We start from the raw sequence: 27,620 nt of genomic DNA on the forward strand, positions 1-27,620 counted from the left end.
GTCCTGCTGCGCAGCTACCCCGGCTCTGCAGAGAGCAGTCCCTTTCATATTCGGTTTCTCCAGGCTTCCCTAAGGGTCCTGGCCGCGCCTTTATCTGGCTGGAGTGCTCTGGGGTCTCTCTCAGGTCCAGGGCAGAGGGCAGCGTCAGGAATCACTTTCAACTTCATCTTCTGCAGGCATTTGGCTTTATGTCCCGAGTTGCTCTACAAGCAGAGAAGATGAATCATCACCCGGAGTGGTTCAACGTGTACAACAAGGTAATGAAGTTGCCTTATTTGGGGGTCGCCTTCATTGCAGAGTTTCAGAAACTTCTTTCCCCCTGTCGTCCTGTGCAGCTGCGTGTCGTGGTGCTTAGGAAAGGTTCTCTATTTCTGTTTCTCAGAATCTCTGTGTTGATGCCATTTAGTAACAATTTTGGATCTGCTCGAGAACAGTGACCCCTTTATTTTCATGTTTGTCTCCTATTGAAACTAACATGAAAGTTGGGCTATATTATTAGGCTCCTGAATTAAACTTAAATATCAGCCATGTGGATAAAATTTTAAACCCTCTTAAAGTAAATTATTGAAAGAAATGGTAGCAGATAAGAAAGGTGTGGCCTTATTTATCTCATTGATACAAATATGCTCAAGAACTCTGCTTTAAATAATAATGATTTATTAAGTGCTGTGTCCTCAGTGGGAACTGACCTCCTCGCTTAAAAGACTTCATTGAGCAGGTTTAAGGGGACCCAGTGAGAAGAATTAGCCCCCCCCTGAATGTACTTGCCTGTATGGTCATACCATTTAGAATGTCTTATTATCTAGATTTCTGTGGAGTTCTTTTTTCTCTTTGAAAGTCTTCTATAAATAAAGAAAACATTTCATATTTTTGCGACTTATTGGGATAATCCAGAGCATGCAGGTATCAGCATAAACTTTTCTTTCACAGTTGCCTCTCTTTGCCCAGAACTTTGCTTTTGCCTTTTAATTGACATGTCAAGGAGCAAGAATCTGTTCCTTCACCCCACCCCCACCTCACTTCCCTAATTTGGAAATGAGCTTTTTTAACCTTGCTAAGATACTACATTTGATAGCTTGGTTTTTCTCAGTGGCTTGAAAATAGTGGGTGTAATTAAAGTAATGGGAGTTCAACTGGAACCTCAGTCTCTCTGTCCCTACCCCTACCCCCACCCCCCACCCCCGAGAGACAGGATTTGAGATTCTTGCAGCTGAGGGGCCCTTGCTATGAGAGAGCCTTTTTTACCCCTGGGTGACCTCTGGGCCCAGCCTGGAGCAGACCGCGCCCCAGGAGTTTGCTGGGCTTGGGAAATGCTGTGCTTATTCATGTTTTCTGAATCACTTAATATCCTCAGTTCTTAGATACGAACGTTGGAATATAGATTGATTTCTGAACCCCCCAAAAGAAAACCATGAGTCACAGGTCAGGGTTTTAAAAACTGCTTCTCTCTTTCCTAGGTCCAGATAACTCTCACCTCGCACGACTGTGGTCAGCTGACCAAAAGAGACGTGAAACTGGCCAAGTTTATTGAACAAGCAGCTACTTCTGTGTGATTTCTTTCAAAATGCATGTAAAAATCTCATATACGTCTCAGGTGCAGTATATTTTGAAGGTGATTAACATGAACAAATTAAGCTGTAAAGTTAAGTTCAGCTCTATAGACCCCGTCTTGTCAAATCAGTGCTGAATACAAAAGGATTTACATTGAGTCTGAGGTATTTTTCGTCATATCTAAATCACATATGTAACGCAAACCAGCCTAGGTAATTATATTAATAATACCGTGTGTGTGTGTGTGTGTGTGTGTGTGTGTGTGTGAGAGAGAGAGAGAGAGAGAGAGAGAGAGAGAGAGAGAGAGAGAAGAGAAGAGAAGAGAAGAGAGAGAGAGAGCGTGAGCGCATCCTTGAAGACCAGAAATTGAGATGGGGGAGTATTTACACATTTTATAACCCAGACATTCAGGTGACCCTGGTGACTGGACACATGCATCGTGTTGGAGACTAGTTGTAAGATAGGAAAACAGTGAAGAACTCTGTAGGTAAAGGGTTTTAACCATCTATAATAATTCCTGTGAATTTGAATTTCAGCTGCTGTTATTACTTAAGTGTTTAATTAGATTACAAAGTCACGAAAGTTGGGCGAGCTGTCTTGCTGAAGGGAGTTGGAGGGAGAGCACAAGTGTTTTGTCCACGGCTTCTAGAAAGCTGGGACAGTAGGACTCGCAGTCATAACTGACCAACTCACCAGGTCATTATTTGAATCACTGAGTTACGGAGGAACCAAGGATCATTTTTTTTTTTTTTCCATCATTTGCTTCTTGTGACCTCCGAACTGAAGCTCCATAGCCATTGAGCCAGAAGCTACTTGGGTATTATTCAGTAATGAGCTCTATTTACCGTGCCTGTCACAGACAGGAGTAGAATGGAATATGAAGTAATCTATTATTTAAAAACTGTAGCCCTGGCTTGTGTGGCTCTTTGGGCCTTTGCACTGAAAGGTTGCTGCTGGGTTCCCAGCCCAGGCACATTCTGGGTTGCCGGCCAGGTCCCCAGTTGGGCATGTGGGAAAAGCAATGAATTGGTGTTTCTCTCACACATCAGTATTTCTCTCCCTCTCCCTCCCTTCGCCTCTCTAAAAATAAATAAAGTCTAGCCCTGGCTGGTGTGGCTCAGTGGGCTGAGTGTTGGTCTGCGAACCAAAGGGTCTCTGGTTCATTCAGTTCCTGGTCAGGGCACGTGCCTGGGTTGTGGGCCAGGTTCCCGGGCGTGGGTGTGTGTGAGAGGCAACCACACACTGATGTTTCTCTCCCTCTCTTCCCCTCTCTCTAAAAATAAATAAATGAAATCTTTTAAAAAATAAAATATTAAAAAAAATTGTAACATTCTGTGAAGGAACTCAGGTGTGTACTTATTAATGGTCTTGGAATGCAAATTAAAAACTGTATACAGGGCAGAAGTAGGTTTATAGTTATTCGTGTGGAAATCATACACATAAGAACAGTAAGTGATAAACAAATAATACAAGAATAAACTCATGTTTCGTGTTCTCACAACTGTAAACCTACATTTGCCCACCCTAGTCCCCTTTGTAACCCACCCCACTTCAGAGGCCCGGAAGTTCACTCCCCACCCCACCCCACCCCAGCCGCCGGTTGGAGGACCCTACGGCACGTTACGAGGTGAACTCTCTGAAGCTGGCTCCTGGCGGGCTCTGCTGGCCTGGGAGGGGCGGGCACGGGCGGGCTGCCCTGCGGGTGCCTGTGGGTGCGGAGTGTGCAAGGGGCACAGAGGGGGCCGCCCGGGCTCTGTGGCTGCCGGGAGAGCAGAGCCAGGGTGCTCCAGCTCGTGCTGCTTAGTACTTTTTTTAGAGGAAAAGGCAAATATATGTGTTTTTATAAACTCTTATTTATAGATTTTTGAGGGACTTCTATATATTTTATTACCAAATATTTTTCAATGCTTCAATTTTTTTACATGAGTTTTTAAACGTGGGGAAAAATAGACATTTTAAAAGAGTGAATACTACATTGAGTCCAAGATTTTGCCCCAGTTACTTCATATAATCCCCCATTTCCTTTTTCTTCGCTAAAGTATTTAAAAGCAAATCCCTGACAGCATTTCATTTTACCCCTGCACCCTTCAGTAAACATCTCTAGAAAAATACGGTCATTTTCTTATGTAAACCTGAATGCCATTATCACACCTAACAACATAAACCATGGTTTCTTGGTATCACCTAACACCCAGGCAAAATCAAATTGCCCTGAAGGTCAAGAATGTGTTTGGACAGTAATTTTGTTCTAATTGGGATCCACATGAAGTCCACCCATCACATCGAGTTTCTGTGTCTTTTTAATCCTTCAATCTAGAGCAAGCAAGCTCTCCTCCCTCCCCTCCGCCTTCCCCACGTTATTCACTTACTGCAAGGACTGGGTCAGGGGTGTTCCACCTTCTGTATTTGTTTGTTTACTCTCTTGTGGTACAGTTTAACTTGATTCATTGTACCCTGAATGGAAGCCTTTCCCCCTGTTTAGAATGGATTCTAAGTCTGAGAGGCTCAGGCCGTCGGCTGTTAGCATGCATCGCACTCAGCACCCTAGACAGAGTGGGGCATGGCTCATACTGCCGAGGCGAAGACCCGAGCTGCAGCTACTAATCAGCATCCGCATGGCGGCTGGACATAAGGTTCATGTTAAGGGTGTCGCATCTGCTGGAACGCACAAACTTTGCTATAGAGGACTAAAGGTCCCACACCAGATCTGTGGAAATACTCACAGTGGTAAATTCCAAACGAAGAGTCCCAGACTTGTCTCAGGTAACTGACATTTCAACCTAAAAGAGACATCTGCAAGGGCGGAGGCCCCCAAGTTCCCTCCTGTTCCACGTCTTTGTGTGCTGGCACTGGTGTCGCCGATGTGGTAAGTTTTGGTTTTCCTCCATTTTCTTCCTAGATGATCCCTGGAGAAGAGAGTTGAGTAGACATGACCTATGACCCCTTGCATGACCTCCATGGATAATAAACTGGGGCCAGCAGGTTAACAAGTCTCCTTTTCTAAAACAAAGTTAATAAAAATTCTGAAAATAATGGTTACTTTCCGACATTACTAAGAGTAAGGAAATCTTTGGGTACATAGGATAGGCATGGTTTTAATGGTTTTGCTTTAGACAAAAAACAGCAGCATGTGTATTTTTAAACGCAGACCTGACCCTTACTAGTGTATTCAAGTGTCGGATGACTGGTGTTGATGTGAAGTGGTCTTCACACTAATTTACCATTCAGAAATATCCAAGTGAGCTCTGTAACTTTCAGGTTTTTGAAATTTCCTACAGAACAGCAAGGACTGTACAGGTTTGGCTGTAATATGTGAGCTTTGTGTCTCAGTGCCAGTTTCGTGGGACAACCAAAGGAAGGACCGTCGGCCAGAGGACGTGAGTCGCCGAGCAGCCATGCCTGCTGACTGCTGGCTCTCCCTGCCAGTGCTGCTGAGCGCTACGACCCCCGGCGGGCGGAGAGTGAGCTGCTGCTGATGGGAGAGACAGGTGCCCCTGTGGCTTCCTGTCCCAGGATGCCTGAGTCTCCCTGAGAAGAGCTGGGTTCAGAAGATCCGATAAGCTTGTTACCTGTGATGCCGCTCCGCAGCCAGAGTTCCTGACCCAGACGAGGTGTCTTCATGGGTGACGGCAGAGACCACATTCGCTGTGGTTGGCTGTGCTGAAGCAGCATGCTAAGAGCAGCTGGACTCTGCTGCTCTCAGCTGGCCACCTTTCCTTACCCTTCCAAGCATCGTGAAGAATTCTTTACCTTCTTACTCTCTTCTCCAGTTCTCCCCAAACGCATGGCGTTGGTGCTTAAAGAGGGCACAGAAGTGTACCGTTGGGGTCCCTGAAGGTAGAGTTGCACTACGCTCAGCTACTTGAGCGGGCACAAGGACCACTGGTGCCATTCGTTTGTGTATTCACAGAGCACACACTCACCAAGGGCCTTCTGCATGCCCCTAACGGAATATGGCACATCGGTGTCCTGGGGCAGGTGGAAGCAGAACTGAGTCAGGCTCTCTCCACGCAGCTGCTGCAAGAGGCCACTGTGGGGATGCGGAGCAGGAGCCCAGAAGGTGTTAGGAGGCATAGACCAAAGAAGGCAGTAGGAGGTGTAGGAGGAGCCGATCCCTGAGGGAGAGAATGTCACCTGAGAAGATGAGACTAAAGTTTGAATCTTGGGGGTGTTAATCAAAGTGATTCTTAAAGCTTGACTGCTGATTTTAAATAGAGAAATTGAGCACATAAGATGTTCTTTCCCAGTGTAGTATATTCGTTGCCTACAAGAGTCTTTTCATACAAGAAATGGTCATTGCACTTGTGTTAGAATACTTGGGACAGCTGGGTGGTTCCTTTTTTTCTTATGGCCCAAGAACTTAGGTTTCCTGGAATTTGGCCAAATTAGCAACTAAAGATTTAGTACAACACAGGGCTACCTAGATCCCTCTGCCTTGATTTGTCTTAAAAATCAAAGGAGTAGAAGAAGAGCAAGGAGAATCATATTAATCCCAAAACCGAACAGGGCAAAAAATCCTATTGACTCTTGTACCTAAAGCATTTCTGCCCCGCGGGCTCATTCCGCTCCCGGTGGCTCATACACGTGCAGCCTGTACCCCCAGTTCGCCTTGTTTCTTATGTTCCGGCTCCAAATCCATCAGAACCTTCCCTCGTCCTTCCAGGTGTTTCCAAGGCTGTGCCCTTGCTCTTAGAACCTCAGAGAACTTTGCTTCCTCTCTTCTATGAACCTTAACTTATTGTAACGTATTATTAAGGACCTGTGCCTGTCGGGACACTTCACGAAGAAGGAGTTTTCGTCTGGCCTATGTCTGGCATCTCCTGACTTGAGTCTGGAGCTTCACAGTTGTGGGGCACTCATAACCCTTTTGCTGAACTGAGGTGCCCGTTCTCCTCGGGCAGAGAGGATCTGTGCGTAGATCGGCCAGGGAGCTTGCCCTCCAGGGGCCTGCAGGCTAGTAACGTGCTGGAATGCCCAAGGGTGACCTCATAAAGCTAGAATTCTCCCCACGGACCCTTCTCTGGGGCCTCTGGAATCTAGATGGCGAGGAAATCCTGAAGCAGAGGTTTTCTGTTGGATGATGGAAGTTCGGAAAATGTTTCAACACTTGCATCACCCGACCCACACAAGAGTCATTTCTAGTTCCTTGTTGGATAATGCATTGGCGGTGTTTTGTAAGAGATGCCGGACGTTTCGGTAAATATCCTCTGTTTCTACTGCTTCTTAGGAAAGTGGCAGTGGGGGCAGGGTGCCAGTGCTCTCAGCCTCCTCCCGTAGGCCCTGGTGCGCTTCCCAGACTGGGGGTCTCTATAGGCTGACTTCCCTGACCCGTGGGGCTGGGGAAGGCCAAGCATGTTACTTGTTCGGGCTGTGTCAGGACCGGCTGGTTAAGTCAGATATTTGGTCACGCTCTTATATGGCCTGTAGACTGAGTGGTGAGTTTGACTTCATTTTGTCCTTTCTTGTTAACTGTGTTAGATTATTTAAAGCTTTTGGGGTGTGGGTGGTCACCAACTCTATCTCAAATCAGATCATGAAAATTACACATATTGCTTTTATACATTAAAGAAATATATACATTCTGTATTTTTTTACTGTTATGAGAATGTGTTCATTTGTTACATATAATGGGAAAAAGTTATACTCTGAGAAAAATTGCGAAGCACAGAGAAATTTGGACAACGGAAAAGAATCACCGACAGCCTCACCACTGTCAATGTTTTGACGTATTTCCTGCCGAGTTTTTCCTTCCCAGTTTTGCAGCTGAGCAAACAAGTAGAGAATTTGTATCTCATTTTGTCTTTGTGTTTTGCTATTCAGTGGATCATAAACATTTTTTTAAATCATGAAAAATGCATAGACACGTTCCTGTCTGTATAATCTTCCATGAGATGGATATGCTGTAATGTACTTAACCAGTCTTTTGTTAAGACTTTTAAATTGTTTCGGTAAATAAGGCAGGGACAAACACATTTGGCCCAAGTCCCTGTTTTGCATTTCAGGTTGTATTCTCTTGGGGTAGATGCCTGGGGTCAGAGGATACGAACAGGTCTAAGGCCGTTCAGAAAAGGGTCAATGTACATTCCTCCTTGGAGTGTGGGACAACGCTCGGTCACGCTGCACTATTGCCCATGTGCACATATTATCACAGCGGGGTCTTTGCTGATTTGCGAGCAAGAAGAATGGTTTGACTTAATTTCCATTTCCCCGGTTAGTAGTACTGCTGACCGTTTGGGGGAAAGTTTATTGCCGTGTATTTGTTTCATGAATTGACTGTCTTTGCCCCTTTTTTCTTAGAGCGTTTATCATTGATTTGTAAGCACTTATTGTAACGTATTATTAAGGGCCTGTGCCTGTCAGGACACTTAATAACTTGTGTCCTGGGTGATTATTTGATTATTATCCATTTTCCTTACTAAGCTGACAATATTTAATTTTGCTCATGTTATATCAGCAGTGCCTGCTGTCATGCCTGGTGTGTAGTAGTTACTCAATAAAAATTTGTGACTGAGTAAATGAAGACGATGCTTTGTTTTGCTTGAGAAGGAGTGGTAGCCATTCTGTTCCAGAAGTCTGGAGAGAAAGGACTGAGGAACTGAGTGAGGACAGACCCACTCGGTGACTGTCATACACGTTTCAGGGGCCATTCAGTCAGTATTCGATTGCAGTTTGCAAGTATATATAAACTGACCTCAAAGAAGGGGGAAAAGCAGACCTCGTCCCTACAAAAAAGGACGCATTGTCTGGGGATCCAGCTCCGTGGTGAGATAATCATACCTCTTATTCAACTTCTCGACAGGAGGAAAGACACTCAGTGCCAGGCATTCGTGAAGAGAATCATAGTGAGCCGCCCGTTTAAGATAGTGATGATCAGCACCGTCTCGGTGAATGCCTTTTTGGTGGTCTTGTGTACCGATTACACAACAAGATACAAGCTGTTCAGACTCTTTGAGGTAAGCAGACAAATGGATCCTCTTTTTTTCCCTGTTTCACCTATTTTAATTCTGAAAATGTGAGGCAATTTTGAAGACATTTTGTTTAAGAAAATTTTCTGTAAAAAAATTCTAAGGGCTTTCGAAATACACTCTAAAATCTGGGAATAGGGCCCTGGCTGGGTGGCTCACTTGGTTAGAGTGTTGTTCTGATGCACCAAGGCTGTGGGCTCATCGCCGGCCAGGGCACAGACAAGACTCTGTAACAGAACGCAGGTCCGGCTGACCGCCACTTCGGAAGCAGTAGTCAGGAGGCAGGTGCTGATGTAAAGGAAAGTGGGTTTACTCAGGTGCCACCGGCACCCTGGAAAATAGGGGACTCTCATCTCAAAGCGCATCCTAGCATCTCAGGTGTCATAACTAGTTATATTCCCAAAGGTAACCACTAAGAAAATAAAAATATACAAATGAGAAGGGAATGAAAGTGATACACTACACACACACACACACACACACACACAGAGCCATAATGGGGGAACTGAGGAACATAAAAGATATGACACATATATAAAAGAGTAGCAAAAGGGCAGGAATATTTTATCATTAATTACCTTAAGTGTAAATGAATTAAACTCTACAGTTAAGACAATTTGGATCATCAAAAAGCCCACAGGTATGTTGTCTATAAGAGATTCACCTGAGATCTAAAGATATAAATAGGTAGAAGGTGAAAAGTGAAAAATATTTCATGCAAATAGAAACCAAAGGAGGGCTGGGGTGGCTATACTAACATCGGACAAAATCGACGTTGAGGCAAAAACTTAAAAAGAGGCAAAGAAGGACATTATGTATCGAAAGGGGTTGATTAATTGAGAAAGTAGAAGGTTTTCCAAGTACGTACAGGGCATTCTCCAGTGTAGACCATATGTTAGGTCACAAAACACGTCTCAAAAAATATTGAAATCATACAAAATACCTTCTCTGACAATGGAATGAAACTAAAACTATTATAGCAGTAAAACTTGAATTTTTTTCTACTATATGGGAATTAAACAACATACTTAACTAAAAAACAACAACAACAACACACTCTTAAATATCCAATAGGTCAAAGAAGATATCTCGAGGGAGATTAGACAAATACTTTAAGACAAGACAAAATGAAAACGCACCCCAATAAAACTTACAGGATGCTGCAGAAGCAGTGCTCCGAGGGGAATCATACCTGAAAAAGCCTGGTATGAGAAAGGAGAAAGACCTCACATGAACAACGAACTTCACACCTGAAGGAACTACACAGAAAAGAGCAAACTAACCCCACAGCTATGAAAGGGAAGGAAACAAAAAAGGTTAGAGTGAGATAAACAAAATAGAGAATAGAGAAACAACAGAGAAAAATAAAAATTGTGTTGTTCAAAATGATCGTATTGACAAGTCTTTAGCTAGATCAACTGAGAAAAATAACGAGATGAATTTCTAAACATACAAGTGAAAGTTAGGACATTCCTGCTGACCGTTGATTTCTGTACCGACCACACAGAAATGAAAAAGGTTATAGGAGAGCGCTGCCAACAGTTGTGTGACAACCTAGGATGAAACAGACCAACTGCCAAGCTGACTTGGGATGGAAGAGAAATCAGACATATTGAAATAGACCATAACAAGTAGAAAGATTAAGTCACTGATCAAAACCCTCCCCAAAAGCAATGCCCAGGACCGATTCCTCACTCGCTAACTCTGCCTTGCACTTTAAAAAGAATGAACACCAGTCCTCAAACTCTTCCAAAACAGAGGGGAGGAGGGGCTACTTTCGAACTCATCCCATGAGGCTGAGCGTTACTCTGACACTAAAGATGGGCAAAGACATAATAAAAAAATTACAGACAAATATGAATATAAATGCAAAAATCCTCAGTGCCATACTAACAAAATGAATCCAGCAGCAACCTAAAGAGATTATGCACCGTGACCAAGTACGATTTATCCCATAATGCAAGGTCCGGTGTACGAAAGTCAGGGTAATACACCAATAGGATGAAGGCAAAAATCCCCATGCCGACCTCAGTTGATGCTGAAGGAAATCTCACACCTTTTGATCCAAAGATACAAATAGGTTGACAGTGAAAGAATGAAAAATTATTCCATAAAAATAGAAGCAAACAAACAAGAAGAGCTTGGTTGGCTGTACTAAACGAGAAACAGGAGGGAAATTCTTTAACTTGAGAGTGGTTATTTATGAACAAATTCACAGCTAGAGTCATATTCCATCGTGAAAGACTGAAATTTCCCCCCGTGAGATCAGGAACAAGACTAAACTCCCTGCTTTCACCATTAATCAAACGTTGTGCTAACCGGAGTAGTTAGGCAAGGACAAGAAATAAAAACGTATCCAAACTGGAATGGAGGAGCTGAAATGATATTTATTTGCAGATGACTTGATCTTGTATATAGAAAACCCTGAAGAACACACGCATGTGCCCCGGCTGGTGTGGCCCAGGTGGTCGGAGCGTCTTCCTGTAGACCGAAAGGTCGTGCATTTGATTCCCGGTCAGGGCGCATGCTCAGGCTGGGGGTTCGATCCCTGGTTCGACTTCTTTGAGAAGAGAGCGATTGATGTTTCTCTCTCACATCAGTGTTTGTCTGTCTTCCCCTGTCTCCCCCTCCCCCTTCCTCTTTCTCTCTCTCAAAGCACTGGGAGAAAAATGTCCCTGGGTGAAGGTTTTAAAAATTAAAAAAAAACAAAACAAAACAAAACCCGCACGCACACACACAACTGTTAGAGCTATTCAACAAATTCAGCAAAGCTGCTGAATACAAGACCAACAAGAAAAATCAGTTGATCTCTCTACACTAACAATGAATAATATGAAAAGGATATTAAGAAAGTTCCATGTCCAATAGCATCCCAAATAATAAAATACTCAGGAGTAAGTTTACCCAAGGAAATGAACGATGTGTGTAATGGAAGTTCTAAAACATTGCTGAAAGAAATGAAATCAGACTTCGATAAATGGGAAGATGCCATATTCACGGATTAGAAGATGTAAGACTTAAATCTGTCCAAACTGAACCACAAATTCATTGCAATCCTTATTAAAATTTTAACAGCCTTTAAAAAAAAGTGAAATTGGAAAGCAGGTCCTCAAATTCCTATGGATGTGCCTGTGGCCCTGAGTGACCAAAACAATATTGAAAATGAAGAACAAAGTTGGGAGACTTGCACCTTCTGACTGCAAAACTTACTACAAAGATTAAGCAATCAAAACAGTGTGCTACTGGCAGAAGGATAAACATACACATAGGCCCATGGAACAGAACCGAGATTCTAGCCCTAGGTCCGACCATCTCCGGCCAGTTGATTCTCAAGGGTGGGGCCATTCAGTGGGGAGAAGGGTAGTCTTTCCATTGAATGGTGCCGGCACAACTTGGTACCCACATACAAAACAGTCAGGTTGGACCCCTTTCTCACATCATATACAAAAATTAACTCAAAATGGATTAACATCCTAAATATAAAAGCTAGAACTCAAAACAGAGGGTAAGTCTTCATGACCTTGGATTTGGCAATGGATTCTTAGATATGACATCAAGAACATAGGTAACAATAAAAAATAGATAATTTGGATTCATCAAAACAAAAATATTTGTGAATCTAAGGGCACTATCAAGAGAGTGAAAAAATACTTATAAATCATATATCTGATAAAGGATTAATATCCAGAATACATAATGAACTTGTACAACTCAACAATCTAAACAACCCAATTCCAAAGAATGGGCAAAGGACTTGAATAGGCATGTCTCCAAAGAAAACACAGAAGTGACCGATAAGCACACGAAAAGATGTTCAACATCACTAGGCATTAGAATGGGAAATGCAAATCAAAACCACAGTGAGATCCAACTTCATACCCATTATTAACAGCTAGTATGAAAACAAAGAACCATAAATGGAAAGTACGTGTTTGTGAGGGCATGAGATTGGATAAAGGAAATGCGATATTCTTCAGCCTTAAAAGGAATGAAATTGCCACATGCTACAATGTGGGTGAATCTTGAAAGCATTATGCTAAGAGAAACCAGGGACAAAAGGGCAAATGCTGTGTGGTTCTATTTAAATGAAGTACCTAAAGTAGGCAAATTCACATGGACAGAAAGTAGAATAGAGTTTACTAGGAGCGGAGGGGGGAGGTGATGAACAATATTGTTTGCTGGGTACAGAATTTCTGCTTGAGGTGATGGAACAATTCTGGAAATGGATCGTGGTGATAGTTGCGTATTATTGTAAATATACGTATTCCCACTGAATTGTATCCATAAAAATGGTTAAAAATAGAAATTTCATGGAATGGAAAGTTTTCCACAATCAAAAACAAAGGTAATAAATACTCAAAACTAACCCTCCACACACTCAATTCTACAGTTTAAAAAGATTAATTTTATGGTACATGAAGTATATTTCAATTTTGAAAATTAAGGAGCTAACCTGTTGTACAAGAGCAACAGAATAATATCAGAAAAGAGGGGAAAAGGCCCTGGCTGGTGTAGCTCAGTGGATTGCGTGCCAGCCTGCAAACCAAAGGGTCGCCGGTTCGATTCCCAGTCAGGGCACATGCCTGGGTTGCAGGCCAGGTCCCAATTTGGGGGTGCATGAGAGGCAACCACACATTGATGTTTCTCTCCCTCCCTTTCTCTCCCCCTTCCCCTCTCTCTAAAAATAAATAAATAAAATTTTATAAAAAGAAGAAGGAAGACGTAGAAGGTAAAAAGGAATGCAGATAAAGGGAAATAATAAAGGTAAGACAAAAATGAATGAAATAGAAAACAAAGATTCAGTAGAAAGTATCAATAAAACCAAAAGTCAGGTCATAGAAAATAATTAAAATAACTTTCTTCATGAGACAAGCTGAATAGAAGCCCTGAAATCTGTCAGGAATTATAAAAGGAAGTTACAGATATAGTTGATATCAGAAATCTAATATTTTCATGGCAATGTAGTTGAAAACCTAGCTGAAATAAGACAGTCTTCTAGAAAAAATGTTACAAAACTGACTCAATAAGAAAGCAAAAACCTGCAATAATCTTATATGTTTACATGTGTCCTTTAATGGTCATAAAGTGTTGAATTAGTAGTTAAAATTTTTCATCTCCCAAAACAACTGAACTGGATGGTTTTATATTCATGGAACATATAATTCCAAACCTGTAAGACACTTTAGGTGATTAAATACATGGGTATATCCGCCCTGCCCACAGACAATTCATTTTGTGAACCTTCACGCCCAAATCAGACTAGGATAGTACCCAGAAGGAAAATTGTACTCAATGTTATGAGGTTGGACACAAAATTTCCAAACAGAATATTAGGAAGCTAAATTTTACAAATGCATCCGAAAGATAGTATACCATTTCCAAGTTGGTTTTCTTCAGGGATGTGCCTATTAGAAAAATCTACACATTTCATTAACTAGCTTAAACTATTAAAAGAGAAAAAACCCTGCAAGACCATTTCAAGAGATGCAGACACAACGTTTCTCGTGAATATTGTTCATGATAAAAACTTAGCAAACCACGCAGTTAGAGTAGCTTGTACCGCATGCCTTCGTCAGTCAGCACTGTAGCTGCCACTTCCATCAGGAGTTTTCGTCACAAGTACAAAGCTTCTTATACTTCGTTACGTTTTCAAGTCAGTTGTGGCCCAAGATTTACATATTAAAATACGTACTATTTTATTGTAAATTAAAACAAACAAACAAACAAACAAAAATAGCAAACTGAAAAAAAGAACTTTCCAAACTAGGAATAGGAAGGATCTATGTCTAAGCTGATTAAGAGTACATATGAAAACCTCTATCAAAACTCACAGTTAGTGGTGAAACTTTAGCAGTATTCCAGTTATTATTGCTAAAGTTTGTATTAGAGTCTTAGCTGATGTATAATACAGGAAAAAGAAATAAAAAGCATTAAGGATTAGAAAGTGAAAAAATAACTAATTATTCACAGGTGATGTGATTGCTGCATAGAAATCCCAAAAGAATCTGAAAGAATTATTAATAAAGTTAAATAAAAAGCCCAGCAAGTTTGCTGTATATATGATTAATAAATAAATTTAAATGTATTTAATAAATCAGCAACAAAAAAGATAACATTTCTAATAACAAAATATTAAAAGTTTTAAAATATATTTTATTGATTTTGCTATTAAAGTTGTCCCATTTTTTTCTTCCCTTTATTTCCCTCCACCCTGTACCCCCTTGTAACAGCATTTTCCCATCTTAGTTTATGTCCATGGGTCATACATGTAAGTTCTTTGGCTTCTCCAATTCCCATGCTATTCTTAAACTCCCCATGTCTATTTTGTACCTACCATTTATGCTGCTGCTTCTCTGTACCTTTCCCCCATTCATCCCCCTCCCCTTCCTCACTGATAACCCTCCATGTGATTTCTGGTTGTATGAATGTGTTCCTGTTCTAGCTGTTTGCTTAGTTCATTTTTGTTTTTGTTTTTTTAGGTTTGGTTGTTGATAGTTGTGAGTTTGTTGTCATTTTACTGTTCATATTTTTGATCTTTTTCTCAGATAAATCCCTTAAACATTTCATATAATAAGGGCTTCATGATGACGAACTCCTTTAACTTGATCTTATCTGAGAAGCACTTTATCTGCCCTTCCATTCTAAATGAAAGCTTTGCTGGGTAGAGTAATCTTGGATGTAGGTCCTTGCCTTTCATGACTTGGAATACTTCCTTCCAGCCCCTTCTTGCCTGTAAGGTCTCTTTTGAGAAATCAGCTGACAGTCTTACGGGAACTCGTTTGTAGGTAACTGTGTCCTTTTCTCTTGCTGCTTCTAAGATTCTCTCCTTCTGTTTAATCTTAGGTAATGTAATTATGATGTGCCTTGGTGTGTTCCTCCTTGGGTCCAGCTTCTTTGGGGCTCTCTGGGCTTCCTGGACTTCCTGGAAGTCTATTTCCTTTGCCAGATTAGGGAAGTTCTCCATTATTCTTTCAAATAAGTTTTCCATTTCTTGCTCTTCCTCTTCTCCTTCTGGCACCTCCATGATTTGGATGTTGGAATGTTTAAAGTTGTTCCAGAGGTTCCTAAGCCTCTCCTCATTTTTTTGAGTTCTTGTTTCTTCAACTACAACAGAATGATTATTTCTTCCTTCTGGTCCAAATCGTTGATTTGAGTCCTGGTTTCCTTCCCGTCACTGTTGGTTCCCTGTGCATTTCCCTTTATTTCACTTTGCATAGCCTGCACTTTTTCCTCTATTTTGTGACCACACTCAACCAATTCTGTGAGCATCCTGATTACCAGTGTTTTGAACTGTGCATCTGATAGGTTGGCTATTTTTTTGTCACTTAGTTGTATTTTTTCTGGAGCTTTGATCTGTTTTTTCATTTGGGCCATGTTTTTTTGTCTTGGTGCACCTGTTTTGTAGTAAGGGGCGGAGCTTTAGGTATTCCCCAGGATGGGGCAACGCCTGGTGCTGCGATGTGATGCTGTATGTGGGGGAGGGGCCCGAGAGGGAACAACGCCTCTTGTTCAGCTCTCTGACAGCTTTCAGTCACTTCTTCCGCTACCCACAAGCAAACTGGGCCCTTCTGGTGCTGCTTCCCAAGTGGGTGGGTTTGTGTACGTTCTAGGACCCTGTGGGTCTCTCCAGTGAACTCTCCTGTGAAGCTGGTAGCTTCTCCTGCCACTGCAACCCCCACAGGTGTTTTCAGTCAGAGGTTTGAGGCTGTATTTCCCTGCTCTGGAGCCCTGGGTTGAGCAGTCCATCTCGCTCCCCAGTTGTTCCTCCTGGTTTGTCCACACGCATATGTGGGACCGCCTACTCCGCCAGCCTCCGCCTTGCCTTGAGTCCTCTCCACCCAGGTTGCCCGTCTCCGCCCCTCCTACCCATTTGGATGAATGTTTCCTCTTTAACTCCTTGGTTGTTGGACTTCCATACAGTTCGATTTTCTGTCAGTTCTGGTTGTTTTTTGTTTTTTAATTTGTTATTGTCCTTCTTTTGTTTGTGCGAGGAAGCAAAGTGTACCTACCTATACCTCCATCTGGACCAGAAGTCCTAGAAAAGTATTTAGAGGCCCTGACCAGGTAGCTCAGTGGGTTAGAGTGTCGTCCTGATACCCCAAGGTTGCAGGTTCAAGCCCAAGTCAGGGCCCATACAAGAATCAACCTATGAATGCAGAAGTAAGTGGAACGACAAAACCATGTCTCTCTCTCTCTACCCCACCCCACCTCCCTGCCTCCCTATCACTCTCTCTCTAATAAATATATATATTTCTGACCCTCCAAACCTGGCAACCCCTGCAGGTCTCGGAGATGATCTTTGTGGCCATCTATAGTTCCGAGTTCTACATGAAGCTTTATGTGGACCCCATCAACTACTGGAAGGATGGCTACAACCTCCTGGATGTGATGATCATCGTCACTCTCTCCATCCCCTACTTTCTCCGCAAGATCAAGGGCAAGCACTACCCCTACCTCAACATTGCTGATGGCATACAGTCCCTGCGCATCCTCAAGCTCATCGCCTATAGCCGTGGCATCCGGGTGAGTAACCTGGGGTGCCGTGGATCTGGGAGTGCAGGTGTCGCGGCCTATCCGCTGACCGGCCCCTGATGAAATAATAATTAGACTACTATCATCCAGTCAGGGAGTCCTGTTGTATGGCAGGTTGGTCTTTACTGGTATTATCTCATTTAATCTTACATCAGTGGTAGGAAGGGTATTGTTAGCTCCATATTACAGATGAAGAAATTGAGACCCAAGGTCACGCAGCAGTTAGAAGCCAGAGCTGAGATTTGAAAGGCGTGTCTGACTCTAGAGTCACCTGAACGTTTCCTCTCTGCCATACTGCAAAGTGTGCCATTTTCTAGGCACAGACTCTTCAAACACCATGCCCAGGGGGAGCTCCGGCTTTCTGGTAGCCCAGGCTACTCACTGCTGTTCCCAAAGTGCTAAAAATGCACTGCTGCTTATGATGGGAATAGTCTCATTACTCTGGAAATGCTGCTCCTGCTGAGAAGTCGTGGGGTGACCGGCCTTTCCTCAGTCCTCAGAGCTGACCCACCATGCTCTTAGGCATGAGCCGGGATGCAGGGTGCTTGCCCTGGCTCTGTACCCCATGTGTCCTTGCTTCTCCAGGAAGGGACTGGTTTGGACCGACTTGACCGCTGAGAGTATGCTAGCCTATTCGGCTGAGATTGCTCCTGGCCTAGCCTGGTGTCTTTCTAGGGCCTAGAACTGACACATGGGGACCCCCAGTCCTAGGGGGAGAAGATAAGGACAATGTTAAAGGGCTTCCCCTGCCACAAAGCCCCATTCATTCATTCCTTGCCCTATGTAGTCACACACGTGCGTGTCCCTCCCGTACGTGTATGCCCCTCCCACATAATGTAGTCCAGCCTTCTCTTCCTCCTTGTGGGGAGGCTTTGGAAAGAGGTGTCTGTACTCCCGGCCCCCACTTCCTTGTCTGTCATTTATGCCCTGGCTTCTTCCCTCCACTCCAAGTTACTAGTCCCTCTGAGGTTGCCAGCAACCTCCTTGTCACTAAGTCCACCGGTCGTTTCTCTTGTCACTGCTTTCTCTGGGTTTGCTTCCCGTCTCTCGGGCATGGCTTCTGGGGTACATGTTTCTTTGCCTGGCTCCTAACTGTTGTTTTCTCAGAACTACCTCTTGAGTTCTCTTCTCTGCATATTCTCTTTGGGTGACCTTTTCTACTTTTCGGGAGTCTTCACCTGCCCGTGCCTCTCTCTGTGACCTTCACACCAACTGCCTCCTGGGCATCTTGCATGCTCCTCAAACTCAGCATGTCTCAGCTGGAAGTCATCACTCGCCCCACCCCCTCAAATCCCCAAACCCTGACTCCTCCTCCCGTGTTTTGTCTTTTGCTGAAAGGCACTCCCTCGACCCTATTCAACTTCCAAGTCATACTTTGGAGTGTTAGCTTTGACTCCTGTTGCATGGCTTCCTACAGTTACCGAGTGTCCACTTCTTTTCATTCCCATCGCCATCATCTTTCCCCTGACACCACCCACCTTCACCTGGGTTCCTGCAATGGCTTCCCACACTACTGGGAGTTCTGGAATCAAAATGTCCCAGCAGCTGGGGGAATCTCCAAAGTGTACATGAAATCAGGACACCCTTCCTTTGGAAACCTGAGCCTGGCTCCCCTTGTTTGTGGGCCAGCGACAGATGCTGGAATGTGACCTAGAAGGCCGGGGGAGGAGTGTCTGAGGTGCTGGGCATTGGGGTCGATGTCGATGTTGTGTAGGTTCGAGAGCAAGGCAGGTGGTCGGGAGAGAAAACTGGAGGTCCCTGGGAAGTAAGTGCCAGGCGGTGGGCACCTCAGAGTGAGGAGGGATCAGACAATGGGAAGTGAGGCCTGGTTTTTCCAGGTGTTGGGCACCACGGGAGGTCTCACATGGTGCAAGGGTTGCCGGGGTTGAAGAAGTCAAGGAACGAGGAGGCCTGGGGGGTGGCAGGAGGCTGTAGGCCCCCAGGATGATAGCAGGACAGGCTGGGGCCTGATGGAGAGATTCTGAGACACCAGGTCGAGGGGAAGCTGGAAGGTCGGCCCTGCCCAAAAGCAGGGGCTTTGTCCACGGGAGTCAGGGCTCCAAGGACGAGGCATGGGCAGCTTCCTGAGTCAGGTCGATGGGGGATAGGCAGCCGCCCTCAGGCGAGAGAGAATTTTCAGGTGAGGCCAGGAGAGGGATCCCCATGGGATGAAAGAGCCAGAGACCTGCGAAGTCTCACGAGGAAGGAGGTGGTGGCACTGGGCTGCGAGAGGAGGGAAACAGAAAGGACTGGGGCAGGAGGGACTTCTGTCTTGGGGGTGGGGGGTGGGGCAGGGCGCCGACCTATGTTAGCACCTTGAGAGGCTGAGGGCACCAGCTGCCTGCTGAGTGCGTGCCTTGGACATGTCATGACCGCCTGGCCAGAGGCGAGCCTGAGGCTGCCTGGGGCTTAGGGCCTGGCAGGGACAGCCCATCCTTCGAGCCCAGGGATCTGGTGAAGGGAGCACAGCCCGCCCCACTGGCCAAGGTTTATAGCAGAGCTCAGCCTGGCTTGCTTGGTGACCACAGGCTTCTGCTCAGCCCTGGCCCTCGCAGACCCGCACAGAGACCTGTGGGTATGCAGGCACAGTGCACGCACTGATGTACGGCCCGTGTTTGACCTTGGGTCTTCTGCTATTAAGCAGAGCCTTGTACCCAAAAGTTGTTCCCTGGGGACCACCAGGCTCCCTGGCTGTGGCTCTTCTGTGGCCTTTGGGATATTACTGGACTGCAGCTCCTCAGGGGCTCAGAAGTGACTCGGTTATGTGCCCTGGCTACACTGGCCTGGCCAGCTGGCCAGGGGATTTGGAGGCCCCAAAGGTGGAGACCTGTAGCTCTGGGCTATTTATATTCATTGACGTCTAAACGAGGCTTTAACAGAGCCTCAGCCTCTGTGCCCAGAGCTGGCACTTTGGCACATTCTCAGCCTCCGTCCCCTGATTAATGAAAATGGGGCTCTGCCTTCCACCTTATGGCAGTAAACCTGCACCGCAAGGAAAGAGGCTCTTGTTCTTTTTCACAGAGAGAAGTTCCGGTTGGGCACCCAAGGGCCACACTGCCCGTTTCTCTGCATTTCAGTCTGAAGAACAACCTTCAGAAGCTGGGCTGTGGGGGGAGCATCAGCCTCACCTTCCTCCCTGCCTCCTCCTTGGGGCTCATCACTTTCCCCACATCAGAGCAGGCGGGTCTGGGCATGCGCCCTGCCTGGACGTCCCCTTCATACCCAGAATGCCCCAGGGCTTGACCCAGAGCCCAGGAAGGCTGAACTGGGGGCTAGGTATTGTTTCCTTAAAGAATTTGGGAATTCAAAGTCAGGAACTTACTGGGGGCTGGGCTGTAGGCCTCGCAGCCCAGGGCTTCCTTGGGGAAGAAACTGCAGGGCTTGGGGATCTGGGCCACCTCCTGGGCACATTGCTGCACATTCCAGGTTGTGGACTAATAGGTCCTGCCTGGTTGTGCTTGAAGAACATGGCCAAGGCCTGTTGTCAGGTGTCAGTCCCATGGAGGCTTCCAGGGAGTGTGACCTCTTCTCCAAGGCCGTTCTTAAAGCTGCTTGGCCTTGACCTCAGGCAGCTGGCCCGGAGGTGGAAGACCCAGCCGGGGCCTCTCCCCCTCCTTTCCGCAGTGCTTCCGCTTCTACCACTCTGTGCACCCCTTCCCCACCCGGGCAGACCTCACCGGCAGACGGCGTCCTGTGCATCGCTCTGTGGACTCGCCTCTTCAGTTGTGAACTTCTCGGGAGAGGAGTTCTGTCTCTGGCTCTCGGGGAGGGGCCGTTTTTCATATCTCAGCTCTCTTGGAACGAATCTTAAAGCCCTGATGTCCTTCCTGCTCTGAGCAAGGAGGGAGGCACCTGACGCGCGTTCGCCCAGCAGGCAGCTGCCCAACCAGCTGGGAACCAGCCGTGCTTCCCAAACTACCCCTAACTGCCCAGACGTCACTCTTGTGTGTCCCAGCTCTGTCAGGCACCTCCTTCCCTAGTGTTAGGCTGATCCACAGTTTCCTGGCTTGGAAAAGGGGGCCTTAGTGGTTGAAGGTGGTGGCACAAGGCAAAGGGCTTGAGAGCTGGGTCCAGTTATGCCCTGGATATGGGCCTGGCCAAGCCATGTTCTTCTCGGAAACTCTGCTCCCTCGTCGTGAAATGGGAAGAATGATAACACCTTGACATGATGTCTGTGACAGGTAGGCGAACGTGTACTGAGCACCTACTAACTCCATGCAGGACTCTGGGTCAGGAAGAATGAACGACGAGGAGCCCTGCAGGGTGCTCCCCAGGACTGGGTAGTGGAGTGGGAGGTCGGACTGAGGTCACAAGACAGAGACCTGCCTGTGAAGTGGGGTCCAGAAAGAACAGGAAGCCACGTTCCTCTCAGCCCTCTTCCTTCCCCCTCCCCGAGTGGCTCCCCTCTTCCTCTTAGTCCTGGAAGAGCATCCAGGGCTGGGCCTCGGTGAGAAGCAGGAGCAGGCCACCTTGGCATGACCATGAGGCCAGACAGGGGTTCAAGTGGAGCAGTTCGTGGTACTGATGGGGAGGCTCCCCCAGACCTGAGACAGCACACGCAGTCTGCCCGTAGATGACAGAAGGTGGGGGCTGCGCATTGGGCTTGTTGGACTGGACCGGCCCTCAATCTGGGCAGGGTTCCCGTCCCTCCTTCCATCTCCCCATCCAAGCATTTGCGGGTAGGCAGGGCACTGGATGCTGGGGACAGCTGTGTGCTGGGTGGGCTGGACCCTGTGCCCTGTGCCCCGCCCTGCCGGCAGCCTTGCCTAGCCCAGTGCCTCCATCTTACAGACACTCATCACCGCCATTGGGCAGACGGCCTACACCGTGGCCTCCGTGCTCACCCTGTTCTTCATCCTGATGTACATCTTTGCCGTCCTGGGCTTCTGCCTGTTCGGAGGTCCCGAAGGGGGTCCTGGCTGGGAGAACCTGGCTGTGGCCTTCTTCACCCTCTTCAGCTTGGCGACGGTACGGAGTTTGGGAACAGCGGTGGTGGGGTCCTTGAGTAGGGGCTGCCAGCTGGTGTGGGTGTGTGGACATGTTGGGCCTCCCATGGGGCCTTCCCCACGTTCAGATACCTTGCTGGGTCAGGGAAACTGAGACAGAAGTGAGGGCTCTGGCCAGGGGTCCGTCTCTGTCTCTGGTCTTGTGACCCCCTAGAGCATTCCCAGTTGTCTCACAGAGTTGTAGAAATTTCACAGGGTTCGCAAAAGATGATTCACTTGGATTAAGTTTAATTTAGAAGTGAAGCCCATGTCACTTAGCCTTTTGGAACGGCCTGTCGCAAACCCACCCAGAATAACCCTGCGAAACCCAAGTCCAGAAGTCTAGACTCTGGAAGGACTGGAGTCTCTCCCAGGGAGTTTCCTGGCAGAGAGGCAGAGTCTTCTGGAAAAGGATGGGAAGCCTTTTGGAGAAGAGCCCTCGGGGAACCTTGGCCAGAAGCACGCCCACCCAGTGGTGCCCTGCACCCCCAAGCCACCGCGTACGCACCGGAGTCAGTGGATTGGGGGCTTCCGAGGGGCTTATATGGGGGCAGAACCAACTTCCTCCTAGTGGGGTGAGGGCCTCTGTACGGTAGGTGAGCTGGAGGCCCACCCCGCTGGGCCTTGGCACTCGGCCTGCCCTCCCTTGCCCGAGCAGGTTGATGGCTGGACAGACCTGCAGCAGAAGCTGGACAACCGGAACTTCGTTATGAGCCGAGCGTTCACCATCACCTTCATCTTGTTTGCCTCCTTCATCTTCCTCAGCATGTTCGTGGGTGTGATGATCATCCACACTGAGGTGGGGCTGCGTGTGCACGGGCGGGGGTCAGCTCAGGTGCGGCAGGCGGGGCTGTGGGCCCAAGTCTTCAGGGAGAACCCTGAGCTGGCTCCGTCCTGAAGTACAGGGCAGCTGGCCCAAGGGGCCCCTCTCTACCCATCCCTACTCTTCTCCCTGGGCCAGTGCATCTCCCTGCCTCATGGTGGTGGCTGGCAGGACAGGGGCTTGGGACGGCAATGGCAGCTTGAGTGGGGCCCTCCTGCTGAGGGCTCCGCTCCGCAGTGCAGGGCTGGCTAACAAGGAAGTCTGGGGGTGGGTGTGCAGCGAGAACCCTCGCCTCACCTCCGGCCCCACTCTCCAGGACTCCGTCAAAAAGTTTGAGCGGGAGCTGCTGCTGGAGAGGCACCTGACGCTCCTGAAAGAGAAGCAGGTGATCCTGAAGCGGCAGCAGGAGGAGGTCAGCAGGCTGATGCAGAGGCAGGTGTGTGAACTCCCTCGGCAGGCGGACACACGGCCCCCCGGGCGGTCTGGCTGACGCAGTGGCCGGGAAGAGGAGCCTGGAGGCCTGTGGAGAGGAGAGGCTTTATTCTCCGCACTTCTGTATTTCTCTGGCCCAGTGAGCACGTGGAGTGCTGTGATTACAACCTCCCCCTTGTTCCCGGGCCAAGCTGCGCTGCTGGGCCCTGGGCCTGCGGTGCTCTTGTTACTGGGGGCTCACCGGCCCCCAACAGGCACGGGCCCCCGTCCCCTGAGTGGGTGCGGCCATTCAGAGGTGTTAGGAACCTCGGGTTTTGTAAACTGAACACGGAGAGCACAACAGCCTGGAGAGTGTCTGTCGGGCACGATGCAGCTGCACGGGCTGGGCTGTGAGCTCCCCATGCTGAGCCCTGCGTGCTCTGCCAGGGTCGGAACTGCTGCCCCTTCCTCCCCCACGTGGTCGGTGCATCCCCCCTCGGCCTCCTCTCTGAGGCACAGACATGTGCTTGACTGTGCTTGAAGGCTTGCTCAGCGCAGGTGAGACCACGCTGTGCCACACTCAGGCTCTCACAGGTCCCTTCCTGTGTCATCTGTCCTCACCTCAGTGACGGTGGCTCATGAGGCTACCTCGGCCAGGGGATCCCAGCTCAGAAGGGGCCAGGTGACTGGGATGAGGCTCAGGATTCATTCTGGGGTCAGGGTCAGCTCTGCTGGGGCCCTGTGGAGGGTCCCCAGGCCTCTGTGCATCTTGGATGTCACCCCTTCCTTATCATTGACCTCTTTATGTGTCCCTCTCTAGAAAAATGTCGACTACAGAAGTTTCACTGAGCTGGTGGAGAACTTCAAGAGGACCCTGCGGCACACTGACCCCATGGTCTTGGATGATTTTGGCACCAGCCTACCCTTCATCGATGTCTACTTGACCACTCTGGACAACCAGGACACCACGATCTACAAGTCAGTGCCAGCCCCGCTGACCTGGCCCAGGAAGACCAGGCGTTTCCTGATCCCCTGCTTCCTTGAGGCAGGACCATGTCCTCTGCCCTGGGAGAGCAAGGGGCGTGATGGCCGCTGAGCAGGCTGGGCGGAGGGAGGCCCTTCTTGGGTGTGCAGGGTCCCCTGTATGCACAGGGCTCGGCTGAGGCGTGGACAGGCCCAGGGCCAGGGCGACTCTGCTCCCCTGCCCCTCCCCAGTCTGCCCTGGACTGTATTTAAGTGCTGCTCCTTTCACTGTCCGGCCTGTGCTTGCTAACCCCTTTCCAGGGGCAGAGGGAAGAGCATGGCTGGTGAGTCAAGAGCTGAGGCTCCTGACCTGGTTCTGTCACTACCTTCCTCTGTGACTCATGGCCATCTCTGCCCCTTTCCCACCTGTCACAGGAGGGGGCTGCTGGACTGATTCCCTAAGAATGTGAGCTTGGCCTGGCCTAGGGCTGTGCTCAGCGAAGTTAGCTGGGATAGTAACTGCCCATTACTGTGGGAAGGGGACCTGGGCGTGGCCCTACGGAGCCACAGTGGGCTTTTAGAACGAGGAGGGACATGATTAGCCTGGTTTCTCAACAGAAGCCTCCTGGAGGGCTTCGTGGACTGGAGGAACTACAGGGGGACCTCAGGGAACACCTCCTCTGGGCCCAGAGGGGACCAGCAGTGTCTGTTATCGCTGCCTGGTCACCTCACTCAGAGCCCAGGAGTGTGTCGTCTCTACCTTGACTCACATGGTGAAATAACTCACTCCAGGGGCCACAGGTGGAACTGTAGACCTGGATTCCAGTGCGCCTGATTGGGCTCTGAAGTCCTTGCTCTTTCCTGACCCCACACCTGCTAGGTGTGGTGGCCGCCCGGGTGCGATGGGCGGGGACCAGGTGGCTCGGAGCCCAGCCCTGCACTCAGGCCCCCTCTCCTGCCCCGCTTCCAGGCTTCAAGAGCTGTACTACGAGATCGTGCACGTGCTGAGCCTGATGCTCGAAGACTTGCCCGAGAAGAAGCGGTCCCACTCCTCAGAAAAGGTGGATGACGTGTAGCTTGGTGTGGGCTCCCAGGCCCGGAGGGCCTTGCAGCCTGTGAGGAGTCCCAGTAAACATGGGCTTTCTGAGCGGGCCTCTGCATGGTTGCATGTCATGGCGCTTCCCCACCCTGAGGGCTGGGTCTGGGCAGGTGCTCGTGACGCCTGATCCCACAACACCCCAACCTCACGCCGCAGCCAGATCTCGGGGTTGGGGAGAAGGAGGCTCAAGACTTGTCCTGGCCAGGGGGCACACCCAGAGGCCGCACTGGACCTCTCCTCCCTTTACCCCAGCAGCAGAGACCCACTGTGTTCCTGGGGAAGCTGCCTGAAGACCCCAGACCCAGAAGGGCCCCAGACCTAGCAGCCCCTAAGAGTGTATGGCTCCTTTGAACTGGCGTGACCTACTTCCCTCTTGGAACCTCTGCAGGGCTCATCTCCGGGGTCTCCCCACACCTGGCAGAGCTACATCTCTCTCTGTGGGCCCACTGCTCCAGGCACCCTCTTTGGAAATTGTCCCTGCTTTCTCCGAGGCTCACAGAGGTCGTGGTGCTCCGAGGGGGCGGCCGTGACCGACAGGGCTCTGTTGTGTGGGGGTGGAGCTCGGGGTAGGCTGGTCTGGCTGGCTAGCTTCAGGCACTTTGGGCTGCTTCCCCTCTTATGGTTGGTTAGGACTCTTCACCGAAAAGGTGGGCAACATTCCTAGCCAAGTGACTGCCAGAGCTGCCAGGGTCCTGGCACCATGCTGGTCCAGCCATGATGGAGCCATTCGAAGGCAGGGGGCTGGTACCCCTTGCCCCCAAGTGGCCAGGCCAGAGGTCTGGTTGTTTCCCCTCTGCTCCATGGCTGGGGAGTATTTCTGAGGCCTGTCACCATGGCAGTGATATCTCAGACGGAAGCGGGGTGGGTTCTGGGAGGAGCCAAGTGCAGAAAGACCCAAGACCCACACTGGGGAGTCAGGTCAGCAGCAAATACATGGGGTTGAGTTGAGAGTGGTGGGACACAAGGGTCCCATGGGTGAGCCCATGGGCTCCAGGCCTGGGTGACAGCACCCCTGAAGCCACAGGACAAGGGCAGGTAGAAGCCTATATTCGCGGTTTTATTTCTGTATTGACTACCATTTACTGAGCTGTGTTAGCTGCTGGGGTTCTGTGAAGAGAGGCCCACAGTCTAGTCCCAGCCCTCGTGGTGCTCACGGTTGTGCAGGGAGACAGAAACCCTGTCAGACTGGACGAGGCTGTTTCCCGAGGAGGCGACAATACTTGTTAGAGCGCAGAGAGCGCACATCTGCTGGACACACACATCATGTCCATTTGCACACGTTCACCTCTCAGGACCCAACCGAGAATTACGTGAGCAGCACCAAGGATTGCTCTGAGAGAGACCTGCTGCCGTGCACGGGGGGTCCTCTGAGGGCAGGGAGCAGACCCTGGCTGCCCCTGGGGTGGGGAGAACATTGTGCCACTACCCGGGAGCTGGGCCTGAAGGAAGCAGGGTGCCCGTGCCCTCTGTGGCAGGGGATGAGGCACAGGGCCTTACGTGTTCAGCACCTCAGCATGCTGGCTGGGGGCTCCCAGGGGTGCTGGGGCGGGGGAGCGCAGTCAGCAGGGCAGCCAGGCCTCCGGCAGAGGCCCCACTCAGGGCGGGGACAAAGCAGAGGTGGCCAAGGGCTCACACTGGCTGTGCCAGCCTTGCTCTGGGGAATACAAAAACACATCAGCTGCCTGCACAGGAACCCTGGAAACTGCCCCAGGCATCTGGGAGTGAGCAAAAGATTTAAAACTTGCCTTGGGGAGTTAGAAAGTACCCTGGTTTCCCAGTCAGGAGACCGGGATTCCCTCATCGGTGACCTTGGGCACGGTGCCTAGGCCCTGGAGACCTCAGCTGCCTCCTCTGAGAGGTGGACTGATAAAATTGGGGGGGGGGGGGTCAGATAAAACACGCGTGACGGTGGGAAACAGGATGTGGTCAGCCCAGCGCTGTGTGCTTTCTGGCTGTCAGCTCTGCCTCTGCTTGGCAGCCAGCTGCAGAATGGGCTGTGCCAGCCAGGGGCTGAGAGGGACAGGGCCAACGTCAAGGTGGCGGGAGGAGGGTCAGGAGCTGAGGGCCGGGAGCAGAGGTCAGGGACCTGCGGGGGGGTGGGGCTGGTGCAGGACCTGCAGCCCACAAAGCAGACCTGGGTTGGGAGGTCTGGGTTCCAGGCCCAGCAGGGAAGCGGTGCACCTGGGCCACCGGCCTGTGGCAACCTGCTTCTAAGAGCACAGGCAGAAGGCTGTCACGGAGCAGAGAACTGTGAGAGGGTGACATGCAGAGGGCTGGCCCAACACTGCTGG

At 48.8% G+C, this 27,620-nt stretch overlaps 2 protein-coding genes across 5 annotated transcripts in view; both read left to right on the top strand.

Annotated features, from left to right (window-relative positions):
• Nucleotides 1-1,708, top strand: part of PCBD2 (pterin-4 alpha-carbinolamine dehydratase 2) — a 56,147-nt gene extending 54,439 nt beyond the window's left edge. For all 4 annotated transcript variants that reach the window (XM_053912287.2, XM_045183844.1, XM_045183846.3 and 1 more), the window contains 2 exons: nt 177-257; nt 1,458-1,708. In XM_053912287.2, coding sequence (XP_053768262.1) covers nt 177-257; nt 1,458-1,553 — 177 coding nt within the window. In that variant the 3' untranslated portion in view covers nt 1,554-1,708. The remainder of the gene's footprint in view (nt 1-176; nt 258-1,457) is intronic.
• Nucleotides 1,709-1,852: 144 nt separating this feature from the next.
• On the top strand, nt 1,853-26,815 carry CATSPER3 (cation channel sperm associated 3). The gene is made up of 8 exons (XM_024575182.3): nt 1,853-6,747; nt 8,351-8,504; nt 16,800-17,039; nt 21,840-22,016; nt 22,692-22,832; nt 23,173-23,292; nt 24,088-24,245; nt 25,201-26,815. The coding sequence occupies exons 1-8, from the start codon at nt 6,629-6,631 to the stop codon at nt 25,304-25,306; spliced, it is 1,215 nt and encodes a 404-aa protein (XP_024430950.1). The 5' UTR covers nt 1,853-6,628; the 3' UTR covers nt 25,307-26,815.
• The last annotated feature ends 805 nt before the right edge of the window (nt 26,816-27,620 follow it).

This window comes from Desmodus rotundus, chromosome 10, assembly GCF_022682495.2.
Source record: "Desmodus rotundus isolate HL8 chromosome 10, HLdesRot8A.1, whole genome shotgun sequence".
Taxonomy (NCBI): domain Eukaryota; kingdom Metazoa; phylum Chordata; class Mammalia; order Chiroptera; family Phyllostomidae; genus Desmodus; species Desmodus rotundus.

Excerpts from the sequence above, each read along its gene's own strand:
- CATSPER3 (XM_024575182.3), top strand. The coding sequence starts at position 6,629 with ATGATGGAAGTTCGGAAAATGTTTCAACACTTGCATCACCCGACCCAC. Across the intron at positions 23,293-24,087 it reads GCAGGCTGATGCAGAGGCAG|AAAAATGTCGACTACAGAAG; the intron begins GTGTGTGAACTC and ends GTCCCTCTCTAG. Across the intron at positions 24,246-25,200 it reads CAGGACACCACGATCTACAA|GCTTCAAGAGCTGTACTACG; the intron begins GTCAGTGCCAGC and ends CCCCGCTTCCAG.